The sequence below is a fragment of the Bubalus bubalis genome, chromosome 12, assembly GCF_019923935.1.
Source record: "Bubalus bubalis isolate 160015118507 breed Murrah chromosome 12, NDDB_SH_1, whole genome shotgun sequence".
NCBI classification, from domain to species: domain Eukaryota; kingdom Metazoa; phylum Chordata; class Mammalia; order Artiodactyla; family Bovidae; genus Bubalus; species Bubalus bubalis.
The window spans coordinates 87938681-87962452 of NC_059168.1; the positions used below are offsets into that span (position 1 = coordinate 87938681).

The window sequence follows — 23772 nt, forward strand, 5'->3', positions numbered from 1 at the left end:
CAATCTAAAATAGAAATCACATTTTAACTGGATAAAATAAATAACAGTATATTTGCAAGGTTTCATGTGAAGATTGAGCCTTCAAAGAACCGTGAACAAAGATGCCTGTAAATAGATGTAGTGTTGACAGTTAAACATGCATTTCTTGTTGTGTGTTGTTTATTTTTACTCATTGTCTATGTGGAAATTACTTGGAAAACTCAGGTTCCTAAAGATAAATAAAGGTGAAGGGCAGAATTTTTTAGTTTATTTTGATAGGCCTGAAAAATATCTCTACTTTTGTTTGGAGGAAAAAAAATGAAACAGAATGAGACATGTTTGTCTGTTTTTTGAGTTTACCTATTTATATATTTTGCAACTTCTTTGTTTTATCATTGCTACCAGGCTCCTAGTAGCATTCAGTGTCTTTAATAGATATTTTCATTGCAGTTTCTTTAATATTTGTTTCCTGAACTAGACTGATAACTCCATGAAGTGTAACTTCGTTAAACCTTGCTAAATTCCTTGTTTCTAGACATTCTTGACATAGAGTAGGCGGTGGTGGGTATTTCTGAAAGAATAAAGAAATATGATGATGACATTTGCTTTGGGGAAAGCATGGCGTGGGGGAAGGTGCTAAGTGAGAAGTCACATTTTATCTTGAATACTATCCATACAGACTAGTCCTTTGGTTCTAAATGTAGGCGAACATTTTCCTTTGTTATTACAATAGTGGATCCCTGGGTAAGGCACAGAGAAAGTTTTCAGAACACAAAGATTGAATGATGACATATTTCAGCTAACACCTAGTAGATTCTGCCTTTTGTCAGGTGATAGTAAAAGCAAAGCAGTGTTTTCATAGGTGTTTCCCTGTAGGTGAGTTCAGCTGCATTTCTAAGGTTTCTTGTACTCATGATCCTTTCATGAATGCCACAGTTTGGAGTTGCTTCGTATCAGCACACTTTTAGACAAGTTCCTCTCACTTCTGTTTCTGTTTACTGGCTGTTGTCAGTATTGTTCAGAAAGGCCCTTTGACTTAGCTGGACTCTGTTTTTGTTATGCTGAACATTTTGATTGTGTTCATTCATTAAATATTTATAGAGTTTATTACATGCCGGGCACATGCTAATAAAAGCACTAGCTAGTGCTATTACTTGAGCCCTCAATATATGGATTTACCTAGATTATTTCATTTAAAACCCGTAACTCTGGGAGGCAGGGAGTGGGAGTTACCTAAGACCACACAGCTGTAGCTACTGGAGCTTCCCCAGGCCTATTTCTGGAAGCCAGCAGGCTGTCTGTGACTACAGAGCTAGACAACTGGTCTGAGATATTAGAAAAACAGAAGTGAACTAATTTTATTTTTATTTCCAGATATAATTTATTCATTTTCAAATGAATATTTAGAATTATTTATTGTGTATCAATGGGAATGTTATAGCAGACATTTTTTAAGAGAATGGAATTTATCTTAATTCCATTTAAAAAAGGCAGACTTCTTACCAACTTATGTAAAACCCCAAATCAATGCTTTATTCAGTTTTGATTGTGTCTGCTAACTGCAGTAGGTTTTGTATGGAAAGCTTAAGAAAAATCAGTTGTGATATTTAGCTGGTACATCTGTGTGTTTAAGCCTTTAGACCATTTTTATGTACACTAAGTGGCTGTAGTTTTTTCCTTGGTAGCTTTTTTAATAACTTTTCTTTTGCTTTCAATAGGATAAAATTGATTTTTAAAATTTTCTCATTTAAACTCATAATGCTGTTTTCAGTATTTTATACGAATGTAGAACAGAGAAAGAATTTTAAATGTTTCAAAGTTGTGTGTTTCTAACTATAACATGAAAAACTAAAATTGGTAATTAAGGCTCTGATATTTGAAAATATTTAAATATTTGAAAACAGTATTTAAAAATCAGTTTTTCTAAAATGTTTTAATATGTAAAATAAAAATATCATTACCTCTGCAGGCTTATAGTTTATTTTATAGTACAGTAAGCATATTATGTACATTTATATTAAAAAACCTATTGAAGGATTCAGATTTGTCAAAAAGATTAAATATACCATTAGAGATCAGGTAGAGATCAATTTTTTCCTGAAATTATTTATTCAGTAGAGGTTTGTAATTTAGGCATTTCAATGCCCAGTACTTTTAAGACTCTTCAAAATGTAAGAATAGACAAAAGTAACGTATAATAAAAATGCTGTGCTATGCTAAGCCGCTTCAGTCATGTCCGACTCTTTGTGACCCTATGGACTGTAGCCTGCCAGGCTCCTCTGTCCATGGGATTCTCCAGGCAAGAATACTGGAATGCTTTGCCGTACCCTCCTCCAGGGGATCTTCTAATGTTAGAAGATGCTCCCTAGTGGAAATACTAAGATAACGGTGAGATGCTGATGTAAAACCTTGAAGCCTGTGGCCTTTGTTTGCAATGTCCGGAAAGTCCACGAGGGGGCGGTATTTCACCAGAAACATGGTTAACGTGGTTGACCGAGAAATAAGAGCTAATGCATTTTGCTTTCCCTTTTTCATAGCAGAAAAGCAAGAAAGACACTGAGTTTAATGAATATTTTAGTCTCTGAAGTTCAGCTTTCATTACTATTATTTAAAGAACTGCTTCTTTAAAGAAAGCCATTCTTTAAATGGCTTATTTAAAGAAAGGACACTTGTAAGCACTGAGAATTATGATCATAAACGAATGAGTATTTGATGGAATGGTATAGTTTTCATTAAGTTGATTGAGAAAAGGGTAGATATGAAAATGAAGAATGTTTTAAATTAATCTTCTTACAAATTTGTGTTTCTATATTAAAATACTAATGTAGCTCTTGGGTTCCAACTTATATAATAGAAGTTTTGGTTTAACCTTAGACATATTTATAGGCAGACTTTGAGTGCAGAGCCTTCATTCTCTGCTTGTTATTGAAAGTTCTATTGCAGATTTTTTCAGTAAATCACTGTGTGATTAGTCGCTTTTTAAGATTTCTTAAAGGCGACAATAACATGAACATTTTCTCATTGCTTTCTAGCACCTCACAGTGTTCCTTAAAAGGTTATGAAAATTGGATCTTATTTACTTTTGTTGGAATATTTTAAAAATCGTATAAACTTTTGATCTAAAACAATGAGCTTTGCTTTTTTATGAGTGATAACTATTTTCATTGAGCCTGTTGTGAAATATGTTGCCTCTCTCTTAACCTCTCAACTGAAGTTTTCTCTTTACTCTAGCTTGAAATCACCATTTTGTTGTCATCTGATCACTTACATGATTCAGGCTTTCCCCCTGCTAGTGGAAACCTTTCTGCAGATTCTGTCTTATGCTGAATCCCAATAAATAAAGCAGAATGAATAGAAATTAATTGAAGTTATAACATTTCCTGATAAATTCATTTGGGAAAATGAGCTGTTTTGAAGATTATTAAAATTGAAGTGTATGGACGATGGTTGCAGTTCTGCATTGGTTTACACATCTATTTGTTTCTGTACTCAGTTTTGGCAATGTAATATCAAGAAAATTCTAAATCATGAGTAGATGCAGATGGTAACCAATTTTTAAACTTGCTTTGCAATGGTAGGGTATTTTCAATTAATGTAATTCAGAAATGTGAAAGTTTAATTGGGAATTTTACTTCTTAAGTGACTCATTAATATAATCTAACAGTTGCTCACATTTTTTTTAATAATAGATGAAGTGTTGGGTGCTGCTTCTCTGACGAGGTCCTATCACTTGAAGCATGTCTTTATTGTTGCTATTTTTTAACTGGCTTTTGCATTCCATGCCCAAGCATGTGGGGTGCAGTAGTAGTAGTGTCTTGTTTGCATAATTTTGTTAGCAGAAAAGTGCTAGCCTGTATTTTAAAACAGTGAAGGAATTTAAATACATCCACAAAGATGGAGGAGAAACTTTATTTCAAAAGTCTGCAAAAAACTGAAACAAAAAGCCAGTATAACCTGCCAACATAGGCTTATGTGTTGGTCTTCTTCAATGTGTTATAATATGTAACAGCATTCTACATTATATTTTTAAGGAGTTAAAAACATGTAAATCATTAATTTAAGAATCATGAGCCAGTGCAAGGATCAGGGTACAGGCTTGTGAATCGGCAGACACACCCACCAGCTCTTCCCCTTACAGCCAGGCCATGTCAGGCCAGTTGCTTAACCTCTCTGAGCCTCAAGTTCCTCATTTTAAAAACTGAAATAATACTTCGTGGCATGTTGGGAGATAAAAATTATATAAAATACTAGTTTTTAAAAATTCCCTTTATAGCATTTAAATATCTTTTCTGTTAGCTTTTATATAAGAAAGGGATACCTTACTCAGAACATTTTACATAATGCCCATGCATGAAGTCAGTGCCTTATCAGGATTTTTGGTGCCATGGAGCGACTTGTGGGATCTTAGCTCCTCCGACCAAGGATTGAAGCTGTACCCTCAGCAGTAAAAGCTCAGCATCTTAACCACTGGACCACCAGGGAAGTCCCTCAAGATACTCTTTATGAGAATTTTAGGGGTGATTAAATTTATGGGATGCAGCAAAGGCAGCACTCAGGAAAATTTATAGCTATAAATGCTTATATTTAAAAAGGAGAAAAATCTTATATGAATAGCCCAACTTTACACATTGAGAAACTAGAAAACAAGAAGCAAATTTTATTTTATTTATTTTTTATTTATTTTTTTAATTTTAAATTTTATTTTATTTTTAAACTTTACAAAATTGTATTAGTTTTGCCAAATATCAAAATGAATCTGCCACAGGTATACATGTGTTCCCCATCCTGAACCCTCCTCCCTCCTCCTTCCCCATACCATCCCTCTGGGTCGTCCCAGTGCACTAGCCCCAAGCATCCAGTATCGTGCATCGAACCTGGACTGGCAACTCGTTTCATACATGATATTATAATTTCAAAGTTAGCCAAAGAAAGGAAATAATAATGATTAGAGTGGAAATAAATAAAATAGAGAATAAAATAGCATTAGTGAGAATTGGTGAAAACGAAAATTCTTTGCAGAGATCAACAAAATTTACAAGTCTTTCACTAGATTGACAGGAAAAAATAAAAGAGAAGACAGAATTAACTAAAATCAGAAATTGTGGATGTTACCACTCATTCTACAGAAATAAAAAGGATTGCAGAATACTCAAGGGAGGCACAAAAGGCATATGACGAAATACAACACCCTTTTGGGATAAAAACAGAAAACTAGGAGTAGAAGGGAATTTACTCAGCATGGTAAAGGGCACGTGGGGAAAAGCCCACTGCCAACAGTCTCAGTGATGACAAAATGGCAAGCTTCGCCCTAAAGACAGGAGTAGGACAAGGGTGCCTCCTGTTAGGGGCAGAATGTACCCCGCAAAATTCATGTGTTGAGACCTTACCCCCCAGTGTGATGGTACTTGGAGGTGAAACGTTTGGGAGGTTTAGTGAGGTCATGAGGGTCAAGTCCTTATGATGGAATTGATGTCATTATAAAAAAAATCAGAGAGCTAGCTGCAAATCAGAGAGAGGGTTCTCATCAGAACCTGGTCATGCTCTCAGACCACATGAGGAATAAATGTTGTTCAAGCCCCCAGTCTGTGAGATCCTGTTAGAGAAATCTCAGTTGACTTAAGTCACCTGCTCTCACCACTGCTGATCGGCATTATCCTGGAAGTTCTGGCTAGCACAGTTAGACAAGAAACAGAAATAAATGGATCCATTTGGAAATAAGGAAGTGAAAATACCTCTGGTCACAAATGACGTCGTGCTGTATGTAGAAAATCCCAAAGGATTTCACAGGAAAGCTAATAGAGCTGATAAATTTGGCAGTGTTTCAGGATACAGATCAGCACAAAAATTAGCTGAGAGTTTTTATACACCTGAAATGAACAATCTGAAAGGAAATTAAGAAAACAATTGTATTTACTATAGTGCCTGGAAGAATAAAATATCCAGGAAAAAATTTGCCCATTGAGGTAAAGACTTGTACACTGAAAACTACAAAACATTGGTTAATTAAAGTAGTTCTGAAGAAATGAAAAGATATGCCATGTTCGTGGATAGGAAGACTAAATATTGTCCATATTACCCAAAGTGATTTACAGATTCAGTGTAATCCCTTTCAAAATTCCAGTAACCTATTTTTTTTTTTTTTTAAGCTGAAACCTGATCCTTAGATTCATAATACTGGAGTGGGTAGCCTTTCTCTTCTCCAGGGGATCTTCCCAACCCAGGGATCGAACCCAGGTCTCCCACATTGCAGATGGATTCTTTAGCAGTTGAGCTATCAGGAATGACCTGTATGAAATTGGAAGGGATCCCAAATAGCTAAAACAATCTTGAAAAGGAATAAAGTTGGAGAACTCTTTCTTGATTTTAAAACTTACTACAGGGACTTCCTTCAGAGAAGGCAATGGCACCCCACTCCAGTAATTTTGCCTAGAAAATCCCATGGATGGGGGAGCCTGGTGGGCTGCAGTCCATAGGGTCACTGGAGTCGGACACGACTAAGCGACTTCACTTTCACTATGGAGAAGGAAATGGCAACCCACTCCAGTGTTCTTGCCTGGAGAATCCCAGGGACGGGGAAGCCTGGTGGGCTGCCATCTATGGGGTCGCACAGAGTCGGACACGACTGAAGTGACACAGCAGCACAGGGACTTCCTTAGTGGCCCAGTGTTTAAGATTCTGCCTTCCAGTGCGTGGGGAGTGGGTTTGATCCCTGGTCGGGGGGCTAAGGTCCCAAATTCTGTAGGGTACAGCTAAAAATTAAAAAAAAAAAAAAAAAAAACTTACTACAAAGCTGTAGTCATCAGAACACTGTGGCACTGACATAAGGAGAGACATAATGGAATAGAATTGAGAGTCCAGACGTAAAATAAGTTCACACATCTACAGCCAGTTAAGCTGTAGAAAGGTTGCCAAGTCCATTCATTGAGGGGAAGAATAGTCTACAAGAAATGGTGGTGGAACAGCTAGATTTCCACATGCTAAAGAATGAAGTTGGACCCTTATTTCACACCATGTGCAAAAATTAACAGGAATGGGTCAATGTACTTTTTCCCAAGCACAAGGTTTTTTCCAATCAGAAAGGATAATTAAAGTGAAAATTATTTTAAAAGAATAGAGTTCTTTGGGAGCAATACTTTTTTGTGTGTAGTTTTTTCACTCTGCAGATTATTTATTAAGCAAAAGTGATATGATGGCTCTATGTGCTAAGCATTTGAAATACACAACCAAACTTGTCTTTAGCTTTAATGGAGTTTATCTTCTAGCAGGGTAGATAGGCATTAATAAAATTATTTCACTCTTGAATAACAACATTCTGATTGTGATATGTATATGCAAGGAAGCATATGTGGTTTGAGCTTTGTAGTAGAGGAATACAGTGTAGTTTCACGGAGGACTCCCTGAAGAGGGGGAGCTGAGTGGAGAGACAGAGGATGAGTAGGAATTAACCTGGTTAAGACCAGGAAGGGGAGAGCGTGGCTAGCTCCTGACGTGTTCTGGGGGTTTTGATTGTCTCCAGATAGTAACAGGCTTAATTTTATAATTTAATTTTTTGTTTCTGACCCTTTGGCTACAGTGCTGAGTGGTGGTTTTCTGTCTCTGTGTTTCATCTGTGTTCCAGGATCCCCCGAGTGCTTGCTCTGTGCACAGAGAGAATTTAGCAAATGTGCACTCACTGATCAAAGTAATAAAATTCTGAGGCAGTGAAGAGTTTTCCGTTTTTAAATTTTTAAAGAAAATGTATCTTAATTTTTAACCTCTTATGATTAAATAATGACATTATCAAGCAGCTACTTTTAGACAAAATATGGTAAATAACACCTTCATAATGATGATCTTAGAACCTATTTATATTTTGATTTAAAATAGATTTTTTTTCCATGTAATTTAAAACCTTGTTTTGAATGGAAGTGATATGAATGGCTTATGTACTTTCTGCCAAGGAATTAATACGGACTTCCTAGAAACCACTGTCATTTATAATCAAAATGCTTTTGACTTACATTGACGTTGGCATTAACAAGTTCTGCTAGATTGGTAGCATAGAAAGAAAGTGCATTTAAACTTACTGGGAGATCGTTGATGCCTGAGGCTTTATAATGCTTTCTGTGGGCCATTTAACTGCTGGCAACTTTAATTCACATGATTCATAATACTGGAAATTTAAATTCACTGTTAATTGAAAAGTAAAGTTACTTAAATTCTTTAAATACTAACCTTTGGGAAAAACATCTGAAAAATAAAAGCACATATGATTTTGGTGGCCTACTGCCAAAAGATTATCATTTACATAAATATCTCCTTCAGTAAAAGAGTTTAATGTATTGAGCTCAAAAGGTTAGAATAGAGACTTCAATCTGGAAACCAGCAGTAGACTGTTGGCTTGTGAACAGCAGTATTGTTCATCATATTGAGAACACTGTTCACATTCAAGCTTAAGCAGAGCTGGCATTAAAATTCAGTTAATTTGTTTCATGTGACTTGTCAGCTGTGTGTTTTTATCTAAATCTTTCTAGCTTCTCTTCTTAGCATTTTATGTTAAACTCCTGAAATAGACAAACTACCTTTTTAACTGTTTAAGCTCTTGATACTTTGGCCGCTTCTGCAAAGTGATTTGCAGAAATCTGGGGATTCCATGAAACCATTCTCTTAAGTTTTCCATTTCATTTTAAATATACTTAATGATTGGTTGGAAAGTCGGCTTAATTTATTGGCCTCCCAGGTGGTGCTACTGGTAAAGAACCTGCCTGCCAATGCAGGAGGCGTAAGAGACTCAGGTTCGATCTCTGGGTCAGGAAGATCCCCTGGAGAAGAAAATGGCAACCCACTCCAGTGTTCTTGCCTGAGTAAGCCCATGGACAGCAGAGCCTGGCGGGTTATAGTCCCTGAGGTAGCAAAGAGTTGGACAAGACTGAAGCAGCTTCGCACACACACTATCCTGTTTCAGAGGGCTATTCTGGTTTGTGCACATGTGCATGACCCCGTAAAAGGGACTTCCTGAAATTCATTAAGATGCAATTGCTGTCCCTGTTTCCTCACCAGCACCCTGTTCTGTTCTTGTTTGCTGATTATGGTCTCCGGATTTCCCCTTAGATGGCTTTTAATAAATGGCTGCTAGTCAGATGGTGAGCCTGAGGAATAAAATGCTGGTCCCAGAGAAATCATGTTGCTGTAACCAGTATTAGAGTCAGATCCCATTTTACTTTTTTTGAAGGGCAGGAAAATCTTACTGTTTCTCTGAAACTAGGCTTACTATAATCTCACAGTTAATATTATTAGCTAATTGGGAATTGAGTGTTTTGAGGATATCTTCAAGTTTACAGTGATTTTAAAACAGCTTTTGAGGTGTAATCAACATACAAGAAATGGCCATATTTAAATTGTCCAGTTCCTGAAGTTTCGCTATATATCTATAGCCACCAAATCATTACCACCACCAGGAGAGAAGACACGTGACTTCCAAAAGTCTCCTCCCATTCTTATGAAGTCTCTCCTGTTGCCTCTCTCCCCTCATCCCTGACTCTACAGCAAACCCTTATCCTCTTTCTGTCACTATAGATTAGTTTTTATTTTCTAGTTTTGTATAAATGAAAAAAATACAGCTGTTCTTTATTTGCTATATTCTTTCACTCAACATAATTTACTATGAGATTTATCGATGTTGTAGATATATAAATAAGTCCATTCCTTTTTATTGCTAAGTAGTATTCCATTATATGGATATACCACAAATTATGTATCTCTTCATTGTTAACAGACATTGGGTTATATCCAGGTTTTTCCATCCATCTCCTTGTCTTTTAAGTTCCTTCACATTTTCCATTCTTTTCTCTCTCTCTCTGATGTATTTTTACTTACTGCCTCAGATTAGCCCATGACCTTGCATGTAGTGGGTTGAAACCTATGGAATTGTCAGTAGTTTACCATTTTGACCTACAAAATTGGCAGTTTCATATAGTTCAACATAGAAGTGTTTTTAATTTTTAAAGTAGTTTTTAATGAATGTCACTTTTTTTTACGTTTAAGACCTCTGCCTGATTTACTTATAAATTTAGCTATGTAAAAAGTTATGCATAATGAAAAATAGACTGATACTATATTAGTAGTTATTGTGTCTGGTTGGTAAAATTATGTGGTTTTTTAATCCCCTCTGTTCTTTTGTACTTCTTTGTCTTATATGTATGCTTATATAGTAAGCACCGGAGAAGGCGATGGCACCCCACTCCAGTACTCTTGCCTGGAAAATCTCATGGGCGGAGGAGCCTGGTAGGCTGCAGTCCATGGGGTCGGGAAGAGTCGGAAACGACTGAGCGACTTCACTTTCACTTTTCACTTTCATGCACTGGAGAAGGAAATGGCAACCCAGTCCAGTGTTCTTGCCTGGAGAATCCCAGGGACGGGGGAGCCTGGTGGGCCGCCATCTATAGGGTCACACAGAGTTGAACATGACTGAAGCGACTTAGCAGCAGCAGCAGCAACAGCATAGTAAGCATAGATTACTTTATATTTTCTAATAGAAAATAAAACCTTTTTTAAAAATGGAAAAATCTATGCATTTCTCTAGTTTGCATAACTTATTTAGAAATTATTCTTTATTTTTCTTTTCTTTGCAAGAATCATGGCATTTTAGGGACTTCTCTGGTGGTCCAATGGTTAAGACTTCATGTTTCTGCCACAGGAGACAGGAAGAGACCCCTGGTCAGGGAACTGAAGTCTCACATGCTGTGTGGTGCAGCCAAACAATAAAAATTTTTTTAAAAAAGAGCCATGACATTTTATAATAAAACATGATTTTTAGAGTCAGTTAGATTCTTTCATGTCACATGACTTAGGCAGACGGTTGAGTTTGTCTGAGGCCACTGTTCGTGTGTGTAAAGTGGTAACTCAGTCTTCACTGTGAGGTAATCATTAACATGTTACTGTCCTTTTTCTGTTTTCCCTGCCCAAATTCTGCCTTTGGTTGTGAAAGTCACTCAGTCGTGTCTGACTCTTTGTGACCCCATGGACCGTAGCCCACCAGGCTCCTCTGTCCGTGGAATTCTCCAGGCGAGAACATTAGAGTGGGTTGCCATTCCCTTCTTCTTTGGTTAAGGCAATATAATTCTAACCTCACACTTGCCACCTTAGTAATTTTGAAAATGTACCATTTATTTTGTTCCTTTTTCTTTAAAAAAATTAATGAGAGCAAACTGGGTAATGTGTTATTTATTTTTATAAATAACACATTTTTAAGTTCCATGCAGAATTTGCCTGTCTAATAATGACTATAATGACCATTTTCATTTGTTTCTTGTTTGAAGAATATCAAAGAATATTCCAACAACTAAAGATGTTGAGCCACTGCTTGAAATAGATGGAGATATAAGAAATTTTGAAGTGTTTTTGTCTTCAAGGACCCCAGTTCTTGTGGCTCGAGATGTGAAAACCTTTTTGCCATGCACTGTAAATCTAGACCCCAAACTGCGGGAGATTATTGCAGGTGGGTATCAGTAATAAATTTAATTTGCCCTCTCTGAAGTGCTAAAAAATTTTCCTGTTTCTAACTTGGCTATATAAGTTTCTCCTGCTCCAAGAAAAAAATGGGAAATATTGAACCAAGCACCACCCGGGAGAGTTAATGAAACTGAAGATGGGGGTCTCAGCATCCTTTGGGAACGCTGGAAAAATGCTGTTTGCTAAATTGACCTTATTATGTTTCCCAGCCTACACACCTGAAGCATCACTGGAATCAAATTCCTTTTACTACACAGTTACCACTTCAAGCTGTCAACCCACTGTGATTTTTCTGTCACCAGTCTTCTGTCTTTAATAGGGATCTGTATCCAGAGCAGTAAGAAAGTTGATATTCCTTTCAAAGGTTAAATCTGTGGACTAGAACTTGATGATAATGACGTGAAGGTTTTGGATAAGTTAAAGTTGCTCTTGAGGCACTGCTGTATGCTCACGAAAACACACACTCAACCTTCATTGAAACACACACTCTTTTGTGTGATACAGTACTGCTGACCCACCTTTGCATTTTCCATAAATTATGGAGAGGGAGAGAGACTGTATTTTCATATGTTCTTTTTTAAAATACCTGTTATAAGTTGTCTGAGGTGTATTTTCTGACTGTGGAAGTGTTGGTGGTTGTTCAGAGGTGGACATGTCATATGGTTTGCAAACCCACAGTCTTAGCTAACATTGTACTTACTACACAAGGATGAATTGCTAATATTTAGCAAAACTGTGTCAGAAGAATTGTTAGGATAGCACAAATACCTTGAAAAGTCAGAAAAAAAATTCAGAATTCTGGTAACCGAAGAGAATACAGACGTTGGTGACTTTCCCCATGGTGAAAAAAACTTATATGCAAAGTAGTTGAGTGCCTCTTACTAAGAATGTCTGTGGAGTATTCAGAGTTCCCTGTCTGTTCTGTAAAGCCAGTTGGAATCTTTGGCAAGAGTGATATAATCAGTCACGTTTTCTGTCCGGTAATTAAAGGAGGAAATGGTAATTGGACTAGTTACTAATGTTCTATTTTCTTTGGTTACTAACGTTCTATTTTCTTTTGCCTTCTGGGGTATCATTTAATCTCTTAGACGTTCGTGCTGCAAGAGACCAGATTAATATCGGAGGACTTGCGTATCCCCCGCTACCTCTGCACGAGCCTCCCCCTCGACCGCCGTCCGGCTACAGTCAGCCAGCGTCTGTCTGCTCTTCGTCCACCTCCTTCAATGGGCCATTCGGGGGAGGGGTTGTGTCGCCGCAGCCTCATAGCAGCTACTACAGCGGTATGACAGGACCCCAGCACCCCTTCTACAACAGGGTAAGCAAGTGCCCGGCATCTTAAATTGAAGAATTTCTTCCAGGAAAAGGCTAGAAGTGTTCTGCTAATGGAGTCTGTTACCATTTTGAAACTGTACTTTAGCTGTAAAGACAAAAAATGTTGTTTGAATGTAATATTTTTTAAAAATCAGAAGATTTTTGAATCTTAACAGGTTCTAGATCTCAATTGAGTCTGAATAGTAGAGACTCTTTTTGCTTTGATTTATTGTCCTGATAAGAAAGTGAACTCTGTGGGGTCAGCAGTGACTGTTCTGAGCTTCAAAGCAATCTGAAATTCTCTTGGTTTCTAAACAGATGTTCCATTTGTTGTATCTTGTATAATAATTTATATTGGCATTCAAAACAATGATAATTTTTAGTTCAGTAAACCTATATTCAATGTGATACAGCTTTTAAATGTGAGATAATGGTGGGTCCTAGTGCTTGAAGGAGGACTCAGATGCTATTGGTCAGATAGCATGTAGTCTATTTCTAGAGCTTTATTTCACACTACCTTCAATCATGTATAATTATTTTCATACTATAAATATGATTATTTTCTACTTCAAATGATGAGAGCACAATTCATTATCAGCAGTATTCAGACCCTGTCGAGTTTAGTAGCTCCAAGCTATCCTCATTTTAATGGTCTCGAACACTAATATTTTCCGTGGGAAAACAGAACAACAGCCCTACTATTATATTGGGTTGGTCAAAAAGTTTGTTCAAGCTTTGCCATAAGATGGTATGGAAAGGCCTGAATGAACTTTTTGACCAACCCAATATTTTCTGCAACTGAACTCTAAAATCCATTGTTTCTTTATTTTTGTTGTCTCCCTCTTTAGTCTGAAGTGAGAAAACATAGGGGCTAGTATTCACAGATGGAGAAGGAAATGGCAATCCACTCCAGTATTCTTGCCTGGAGAATCCCAGGGACAGGGGAGCCTGGTGGGCTGCCGTCTATGGGGTCGCACAGAGTTGGACACAACTGAAGCGACTTAGCAGCAGCAGCAGCAGCAGCATTCACAGAAGCCAGTGCATGCCTAAATAAACTTTCAGTAAGCTAGAAAGAGAAATTTGAATAAACGTGACAAAGAAGAAATTCTAGAGTTTAAATTTTTCAGTTTTTGAGAAATGGTAGCCATGTAAGTAATTAGGTATACCATCTTTAGAGGTCTTATGAATGTTATTCCATCCTTTTACTCAAATAAGGAGGAAAAGGTGGAATGATAGCATTTGATAACATACTTCATCTCTGTAAACTTTAACTGAGTGCTAGGCAGTGTGAAATTCAGGTTTTTATTTAGCAGTCTTGAAATCTGCTGTAATTTTACATAAATGTCTCAACTAATAATTAGATGACATTTGATGTTTTGAGACCAAGAAGTTTTTTTTGTAATTATCATACCATCTAGGTGGAGACTTTGTGTTCACTAATTTCATGTGAACAACAATGATGTACGATGCTTTAGTAGTGTTTTATTATTTTTAAAACATTGAAAAATTCTTATGCTTTTAGATTTAGTTATTTTTTTGTCTGAAAGTTAAAAGCTGAACAATTTTCTTAAAATGGCAGGAATGAAAAAGGTAAGGGAAGATGTTACATCAGTGTAATGAAGTTTAACATGTTTTAATCTTTATTTTTAGCCCATATAATCTGATAGCTCCTGTTTATATGAAGCTGGCTATAGATAAATCCTATAGTTATAAATTTCCTCTAAACAGTGGATTTCCCTTTTAAATAATATCCTTGCTTATTTAGCAGATAGCATAAACTCCAGGGTATAAAGTAAAATCTAGCAACTTGGAGTAATAATATTCCTGAAATCCATGCTAGGAGGTTCTTAAATAATTCAGACTGTTTTTTTGGTCTTAGTTAAGGCTAATCTTTTTTTGGTAAAGAATAATACTCAATTGAGATTCTGTTCTGCTTTTTTTTTTGGTGAGATTGTGAGTTAATATTTGTATATGTAAATCACTTAGAACCTGACACATGGTAAACTGCCCATAAAAGTGTTAAATGTAAAGAGAAACTCTGGTGTCAACTTGTAAAGTACAAAACTTTAGTTGCTTTATAAAAAGATTATATTAAATAAACAATATAAAAATTTAAATAATATGACTTAAGTTTGGGTTTGATATCTTATAGAATATGAGTGAGGCATTTTTTTCTTCTGTTTTGTCACTTGCATTTAAAAATTTGGAGTTGTATTTTGTTGGTTAGTTTCATTTGATAAAGCTCATTATACTTTGATTTCGGTAATTGTTTTGTCACGTGTTTTCTCCATAGCCATTCTTTGCCCCCTACCTTTACACGCCAAGGTACTGCCCTGGCGGCTCCCACCATCTCATCTCACGTCCATCAGTAAAAACGAATTTGCCCAGAGATCAGAGCAATGGCCTAGTAAGTATAAAAAAGGGTAATTAAGTATTACAGTCAGCAATAGAAGTTTGCTTATTTCATTTCTGTAGTAAAAGCACAACTTATTTTATAAATAGTTTCAAGAAACATAACCTATTACTAACACAAAATGTATTTTGTTTTCATTTTGGTCAGGATCTATGGAAGGAAAATGACTAGCAGCCTCAGGGAATGAATGACGAGTTGTTTACAACCAGAGTTTCTGGCCTAAAATGTATTGTTTGTTATCAAACTTTTACATCTGCTTATATCTGATTTCTTTTTAAAGGACATTCATATATGGTATCTTTATCTACCTAAATATATGCTAGCCCTATGTATAAAAAGTAGCTCATATATTGGAGGAACACTTTTATTGAACAGCAGGAATTAAATAGGGCAAGGAAATTATCCAGATGTACTATTAACTCTAATCCAAAGCAAAATACATTTGGGCCTAAAATTCTAGGTGTTACTGATGATAAACTTAGTTTACCAATTTAAAGAAAGACATTTCCCTGCTAATTTTTTTTTAATTAGGTAAAAGCTTTAGAACTTAAACTGTTATTTAAATTTAAAAATAATATCATTGAAGAAAAGAGTCTGAACACATTCAGGTGTCACTGTCACATATTATTTTAGCATCCTGTTCATTCATCATCCTTGTTTGGCTCAGCCTGTCACCTTTCACCCACACTCTTGTTTTGTGTTGCTAGGAAGTTATCAAGGAGGATGCTGCTGAGGGCCTTTCTTCACCCACAGACTCCTCAAGGGTAATGGAGTAGTCTTGTGGTGTGGACCGCGAGCCTCTCCCGCTTTTGCAGCAGTAACGACTCTTAATCGTGGTGACAGCAGTTCACTAACTCTGCATCTGTGGTGTGATGGGCTGCTAGTGTAGAGGAGCTGAGTACTAATAATTATAGCTCACGGATTAATTAAAAAGCTAATGTTTAACTTTACCCTTCATTTCCTCCTGCTTTTCCCCTTTTTCAATGACGTGGGGTGGGTTTTGTCTTTTTTCTTTTTTGGTCGTCCAGTAAGGAAGGGGTTCTTCCAGCAACCATCAGGAGCATTCACTTGGTGGTATTTGTTCCTTAATGTTGGGCCTTATTTTCACATTTGCCTGTTTTTTTCCTGAAATTGGTACTGCACATGTAGAATATTTTTGAAAATATTCATAATTGACCTTGAGACTACAAAAAAGACATTGTGAACTAGTTTGATGTAGACCAGGAATGGATCCTCAGTGACTCATGCTTAATCTCGGTGCCCACACTTAGTGTAAATTCAGTGCTGCTACAGTGCTACTTTTCTTTATCTATATAGTGGATCCTGAAACAGTGCAGGAATTGGGGCACTGACCCTCCTGCCAGCCTAAAATCCTAAGAAACTAGAACTTATAGTCAGCCCTCCAGTGTAAATCTTTCCTCCTGATCTGTGGTTCTGTGTCTCTGGATTCAGACAACCTCAGATTGTGTGTGTTTGTGTGTCAGTCGCTCAGTCATGTCTGACTCTTTGCAACCCCATGGACTGTAGCCTACCAGGCTCCTCTGTCCATGGAATTCTCCAGGTGAGAATACTGGAGTGGTTTGCCATGCCCTTCTTCAGGGGATCTTCCCAACCCAGGAATCGATAGAACCTGGGTCTACTGCATTGCAGGCAGATTCTTTGCTGTTAGTACTGTTATATTTACCACTGAAAAAAATCTGCATGTAAGTGGACCTGCACAGTTCAAACCTGTGTTGTTCAAGGGTCAACTGTATTTATTAAAATAAAATTTCCAGATAAACAAAGCTAGTCCAGCATGTAAAGGGGATTATTTAAAACTCCCCCAACACTTTAGGATGGGTTTCTTTAAAATAACTTTTGTAGGAAGTCACTTTGTATATTTATTATTTAAGTCTTTGTACTTAATAAGTACATTTAATATGATGCGACTTAGAATCTTCATTCAGTCAATGAGGAATTTTAAGAACCCAGTTTGTATTTTTCAGTTCTATTGATTCATTTGCAGAATGTTATGCCCATGTAAACATCAATTTAATATAAAGAAATGTGGCATAGCAGTTGGAATTAATTTAGTGAAATAGTGCATCCTGAATTTATGCATAATTTTTAACTTAAAACATGCGCTTGAATAGGCAGTGGTTTTGTAACTTTAATTTTCTTTGAGTTAATATTAGTGAGATAGAAAGAGAACCATTTTGGTGTTTTCATTGAGGGGCTGATTATTCTTTTTTAAGTCATTAACATTTTAGCTGAAGTGTTTGAGAGACTTCATTATCCACGAATGATAGACACAATAAACCATAGTAATTTCATTTGGGTGTTAGAGGAATCTTTAGTCCATGGATCATTGCCACCATATGCAAGAATGAGTTTTAGTTTAGTCAGTGAGCCTTTAATACATAGATTCATGCATGCAATGCAATTGTCTGAGCTGAAATTCCTCAGCAAACTTTTCATGAAAGTTAGGTCCTGTGAAGAATTTGATGGTCTTAATGACAGAGACATGCTGAAATAGCTATTCCCATCCTTAAGGACAACACTTGTAAGTTAAAGGTGTCTGTAATTTCAGGGACCAGTGAAGGAGCATTAGGCAAATTTTAAAATGAGTTTTTGGGGAAGGGGAAATAATGCAATTCTTAAGTTGTGTGTATAAGCCCAATAACAAAGAGTAAACATGCTCTGAATATATTAGTGCCTTTGTTTAGTAAAATAACTGTAGGATTTGCTGTTCTTTTAATATTAAGTGATAGTTTTGTAATCTGCTTAGTGAATAATAGTTGCTTCCCAGCCTTCTTTGCCTATAAGAAATTAACAACAGTAGCATGTAGCATTTATTTTGCAGTAGACTAGTCCAAGTAGACACTTAGTTCAAAGCCATGTTAAAAAAACAGTGGTGGAAATGTGGAAAAGTATCTATCCAGGGGAACATCTTATGGGATCTTTATAACTGAACCAGCACAGAAGTAGTTAATGTAAAATTTTTTAGCCCTTCATGGCTCCTATGACTTTTCAGGCCTGTAGTAAAAGACTGTAATTCCTGAGATAAGAAGACTGCAGACTGAGTTCACGTCTGTTCACTTACCTGTCCCCCTATGGGCAGCACTTGATGACCAGAGCTGCTTATGGATAAGCAGGAGCTACATAAACATTTTTGGACAAATTGTCAATGTGGACACAGAATAATGAGTTAGAAAAAAAAGAAAACAACCACCTGATCACAGAGAGTTAACCAGCTCTCTGTGATCTTTTCAATATAGATGGTCTCATCTTTTTTTTAACCTCAAGAAATTTCTCATCAACCTTTATAAAGTGGATCCTTATGAAAACAACTGGGTTTTCTCACATTCAGGAACACTGTAATGACTGTGACTTGTGAAGGCCAGCCAAGATTTACCAGATAAATTACAGATATGTCCAGGTGTTTCATGAAGGTGAAGATGCAAAATGTAAGCCTCTGTGCTGGCTTTCTTCCTCGGTGATTGTATAGTAGAGAAAATAAATGCCAAATCTTAGAAAACTGACAAAGAATACATTAACATTGGGCCCGAGATAGGATCCCCAGGATATTAGAGCTAGAAAGGACTCGTGTTTTTCAGACTTTCAAAGCAGAAAAGACTTTTTAAGAAATGAAATCTCAATCAGAATTTCAGTTTATGAAACCAGTAAAAACAAGAACTCTGGCCTCCACCTTGGCGGATTTGCGTTGCCTCTGGGGGAGCCTCATGCTCTGTGCTCAGCCGTGTCTGACTCTGTGCGACCCCACTGACCGTAGCCCAGCAGGCTCCTCTGTCCATAGGAGCCTCCAGGGAAGAAAACTGGAGTGGGTTGCCATGCTCTCCTCCAGGGGATCTTCCCCTCCCCAGGGATCGAACCCACGTCTCCTGCATTGGCAGGTGCATTCTTTACCATTGAGCCACTGGGAAGCCCAGAGAGCACCAGTACCCATGGTCTAGTCCAGCACCATGCTGCAGGTGTACCTGACTTGAGGCTCACAGGAGGGAGCCCTCGGTGCAGAACTGGAATCTGCATGGCCAGTACTTGGAAGCGTTCCTCACCACTGTGCTGCCCCCTTTGCCTGCATTAATACTAAGCCTGACTTGGTCAGGAGTTTGGTGTTCAAGATGAATAGGCCCTGGTGATTAGCTCTCTACCTTGGAGAAATTACTTAAGCTCTCTGATACTCCCTCATCTGGAAAAAGCAGGCCTTTTACCTCATAGGTCTGATTTAAGGATTACTCAGCCTTCTCATACTTGAATTACTTAATAATTATTACTATTACTACCATCCAAATTCCATGGAGCTTTAAAGACTCAGAAACTAAAACTGTGTTAAATAACCTCTCCTCAGTGGTGGGAGTGGTACACACACACGCCAGTCATTTTAGATTAACTTGGCCCTTTATCTGTTAATGCTTTTCTGGCCCCCAAAGGTGGTTTGATTTCCTAGAATCAGTTTGTTTTCCTAGAATTGAGAAGGAGTTCCAGGTTGTCTGAATGCTCCAAATACTTTACACTTTTGAAAGCTTTCCAGGAGAATTTTACTTGGTGCCTTTACCTTCTTTCAGTCCAGGCCCCTCTAGGAAGTAGCAGCATTCAGATCACTCAGTCACCATGAAGGGATGAACCCAGCAAGGAGGGCCTTTCATGAGCCAGGTGTCCTCAGTGGCATTTTGTTGTGGTCTTTCAGAGAGTTGCCCTTTAAAAGAGTCATATTCGGTCTATTTTTATTTACAGTGTGACTACTCATTTTTCAAAGCAGGGAGTGTTTCCTTGAAGAGGATGTTTTCAAAGGAAAGAGTAATGGAGGATTTCTTTATCCTTGTATACTTCCTTGCATTACTTACCATCAAGTCCTTCACGTGCCTGTGTGATCATCCACCGTTTCACTACTGCAGTGGGATGGGTAGTGAACAAAACTGATGGAAACCCTGGCTTCCTGGAGCTGATGGGTTGGAGGGCTGCCAAGGTGGGGAATGATCAGTGCTACCAAGTCACTCTTTCTCGACCTTCTCTGCTGCAGGGTTTGCTCGGTAGCTTTAGATCAGCTGCTTCACTGAAAAAGCATAAAACTGATTAGCATAACGTTGGATGGTAAAGAACTTCAGAGGCATTATTAAGAGCAGTAGTATCCTGCCTTCTGGTGTGCCATTACTTTTAGAGATGGATGAAAATTACTGAATTAATAAAAGTCCTAGAAATGAAGGCTTGGTTTTCATTAAACTGAATCCAGTTGGTAAATAACCAAGTGAAAAAAAGATGGGACTCCACTGTAGATCATTTTATTTCCACCACTGGTTTAGAACTAGTAACCTGTTTTGAAACAAATGGATGTCCAAATCATGCCTGTCTGTCATGGATGTCTGTCGTTGTTCAGGAGCAAACTTGGACGAGAAAGCTAAAGATGCCATGGGTAAGGCAGGGCATGTTTCAGGTTTTCCTGGGCTGTAGTTTTAGGTTGGGTGCTCTCTGCCAGCCCCCAGGACCTTGTCTCTGGAGATTCACTCACACTGTCTAAAGCAATTTAGTAGTGCATTTTTATTAACTGCTTTAGTTTGGAAAATTATTAACATTTTTTTCTTTTCATAAATAGTGAAAAACTGTATTCACTTCCAGCTTCAAAGTCTGTGTGCCAGACTTCAGCTCAAGAAAACATTTTTCCTAAACACTAAACTACAACTAAATTCGTTGAGACACGGTTGAAGAAATAGGATATTGTAATACTGATACCATTGAAATCCTAGAGTACAGTTAAAAGTTAAAAAAACATAACAAAATCATATTTTGAACTTGAGTTTTTTAAAAAGATTGCCCTTTGCATGTGGTATCAAACCTCATCTGTCAGCTTTAACCTACATATTATTTCTCATGTAGTTTGAAGAGAAAGTTATATTTTCCAACTTGATAACAACAATAGCCTTCTTTTGTGTTTTGGTATCTTTTAGAAAACTGTAATCTCATAAATGCTCCTGTTTGATATTTTTTCAAGTTTCCACAGATATTCATAGTAACTTTCTAAAAAAAGTACCTATAGTAAGTTTAATATGTAAACTAGAAAGCAGAGTTCCCATAAAGTGCTCCAGATAGTGAACATGTTAAAAGAACATTGTAAATTGACTCAACATTGTTAGTTATTTCTAGATTATTTGAACTATTTTGAGAATATTTACCACCAGCCTAATCTGTGCAGAACAATAATTGATAGCAGTGTGTCAGCTTTGAATTAGGGATTTAACGAGCTACAATCGGGAATTTCCTACTGGCCCACTGTTAAGGATTCTGGACTTTCACTGACAGGGACCAGGTTCAGTCCCTGGTTGGGGAACTAAGATCCCACAAGCTGTGCCGTGTGGCCAAAACAAAAAATAAAAAAAGAAAACTGCATTAGTAAAATAGTTACCTTACTGATAATGTGCCAATATTTTTTCACTGTTGCACTTATGATTTCTTGAGCTGCTAGGCTCTTATGGCCTTTCTTTTCAAATGATACTTCAGTGCATGTCCAGTGAAACAAAACCTAAATCTGAAAAGTATATTTCTGAACATTAACTATTAGTGTGACTAGAAAATGTTTTATGAAGAGATCATGTGAATTCCAAGTATTTAAACCTTACTATTAAAGGTTGCAATTAATTGATCTGAAATTAATAGTTGTAGTTTTTTAATCAGAATGTTAAAAATTAATTTTTAAAATAATTGTTTATAGTAGGAATATTGACTTTTTATAGCAAATTTGATTTATCTGGTTTTCTTGTTGAATGTATGGCCCATGGCTTATTCTTCTAACAGGAAGAATATTAAATTTGAGAGTACAATTTTAAAATTACCAAGCACATGTTAATGAAATTAAATTATGTGTGTGTGTGTGGTGTGTGTGTGCCTGTGCACGGATGTTCCTTTGTGTTGCTGTAGAGATGGTGTGTTCAGTTGTGGGAAAACAGAGTGACAGAAGTGCTGCCTATGTTTATCACAAAAGTGTATTTGATGTTTTCCTTTAAGCTCGTGTCCTTCATTCTGTTTTATTCCTTCCTTAAAGCCGTGTGACTCTGGGTTTAACAAACAGAGACAGGTACAGAAACTTTCAGTGAAATCTTACTCATTTTTCTTATTTTAGTCTGTTAGAAGCAATCATTGGCAACTTCCTGCTGGGCTGTTTATAAACCTGTGCTCATTTCAGTGCCTTGGGTTTATTTTTAATAGCTGCTTTCAGCCTCTGCATGGCTCTCATTTCTGGCTAATCAATTCTAAGCTTGTTTGATAATTTACTGAAGATGATGATATTACAGAGTGTAGTTTTAATCTACTTACAATATAAAATAATATAATTACATCAAAGTAATTTAAATCTGTTTTGTTTTACTTTGACCTGGAGGAATTCTGATTTGTCTGTATTTTGAAGTTTGTAAGTATTTAATAGTCTTAAGCAAACTAACATCTTCTGCATTCAGTTTTCTTTGTTAGAAAAACAGTTTTTTAGTAGATTGTGATATATACTGAAATGAACTTTCCTTGACTTGTAACAGGTAAATTTCAAGTAAGAATATGCATGATAAACTCTTAAGTATTACCATTCTATGTATTAAGTAATGTTTTCTATTAAGAACTTAACATATTGAATTATTGAATATACCTTTTCCTTGTCAACTATTGTACTTTTTCTTCTTTTGCGAGGTTTCCATCCAAAGATTGTTGTTTCGATACTAAGGGTTATTTGGTTTCAAAATAATTTTATTGTATATGATTACTTTAGAAAAAACTGGGCGAGTAGTTACCATTTCTCTTTTATTCAAAGAAGCATATTGTATTTTAATATATTGATAATCTACTCCTTATCTTGATAAGATCCAACTCACAAATAATCAATAGTCTGACTATAGCTTTGATGGAATTACAGGGTTCCTGTGTGTCTTTTTCTTAGAAAACTCCTAAAAGTCATTCAAAAATAATATGTATCTTCTACATAATCCCCAATGAGGGACAAAATATGTTTTCAAGTGATAAAATGTAGAAGTCTTGAAGGATCATGAAAGTAAAACAATGTGGAGTTTCCTGTTTTAGAGGAAAGAGTAGTGTCTTTATTAACGTGTCTGTCTTGCTGAATTTTCTGAGGCCCTTCTTAAAGGGAATGTTACTCTCTGCTGCTAAGTCACTTCAGTCGTGTCCGACTCTGTGCGACCCCACAGATGGCAGCCCACCAGGCTCCCCCGTCCCTGGGATTCTCCAGGCAAGAATACTGGAGTGGGTTGCCATTTCCTTCTCTAATGCCTGAAAGTGAAAAGTGAAAGTGAAGTCACTTAGTCTTGTCTGACTCTTAGCAACCCCATGGACTGCAGCCTTCCAGGCTCCTCCATCCATGGGATTTTCCAGGCAAGAGTACTGGAATGGGGTGCCATTGCTTTCTCCAATGTTACTCTCTAACATTTTACATTTCCCCTGCCCCCACACAGACAGAGTTAATCAGTTCCATGTCTGTTATACTTGTTCTTTTTAGCACAATTAAAAAGCTTTTTGTGATTAAAAACTTTTTTTACTTTAAAATAATTTTAGACTTCAAAGATACAAAAACAGTATTCCCCTAATAT

The 23772-nt window shown here is 36.8% G+C and overlaps 1 protein-coding gene across 21 annotated transcripts in view; it reads left to right on the forward strand.

The window, feature by feature from the left end:
• The window catches only part of KIDINS220 (kinase D interacting substrate 220), a 96137-nt gene that overhangs the window by 53621 nt on the left and 18744 nt on the right, over window positions 1-23772 (forward strand). For 10 of the 21 annotated variants that reach the window (XM_006073810.4, XM_006073811.4, XM_044926282.2 and 7 more), the window contains 6 exons: window positions 11277-11455; window positions 12558-12784; window positions 15074-15187; window positions 15901-15957; window positions 20568-20603; window positions 22227-22259. In XM_006073810.4, the coding sequence (XP_006073872.1) occupies window positions 11277-11455; window positions 12558-12784; window positions 15074-15187; window positions 15901-15957; window positions 20568-20603; window positions 22227-22259 (646 nt within the window). The remainder of the gene's footprint in view (window positions 1-11276; window positions 11456-12557; window positions 12785-15073; window positions 15188-15900; window positions 15958-20567; window positions 20604-22226; window positions 22260-23772) is intronic. The other 11 variants (XM_044926285.2, XM_044926286.2, XM_025261596.3 and 8 more) reach the window with 5 other exon arrangements.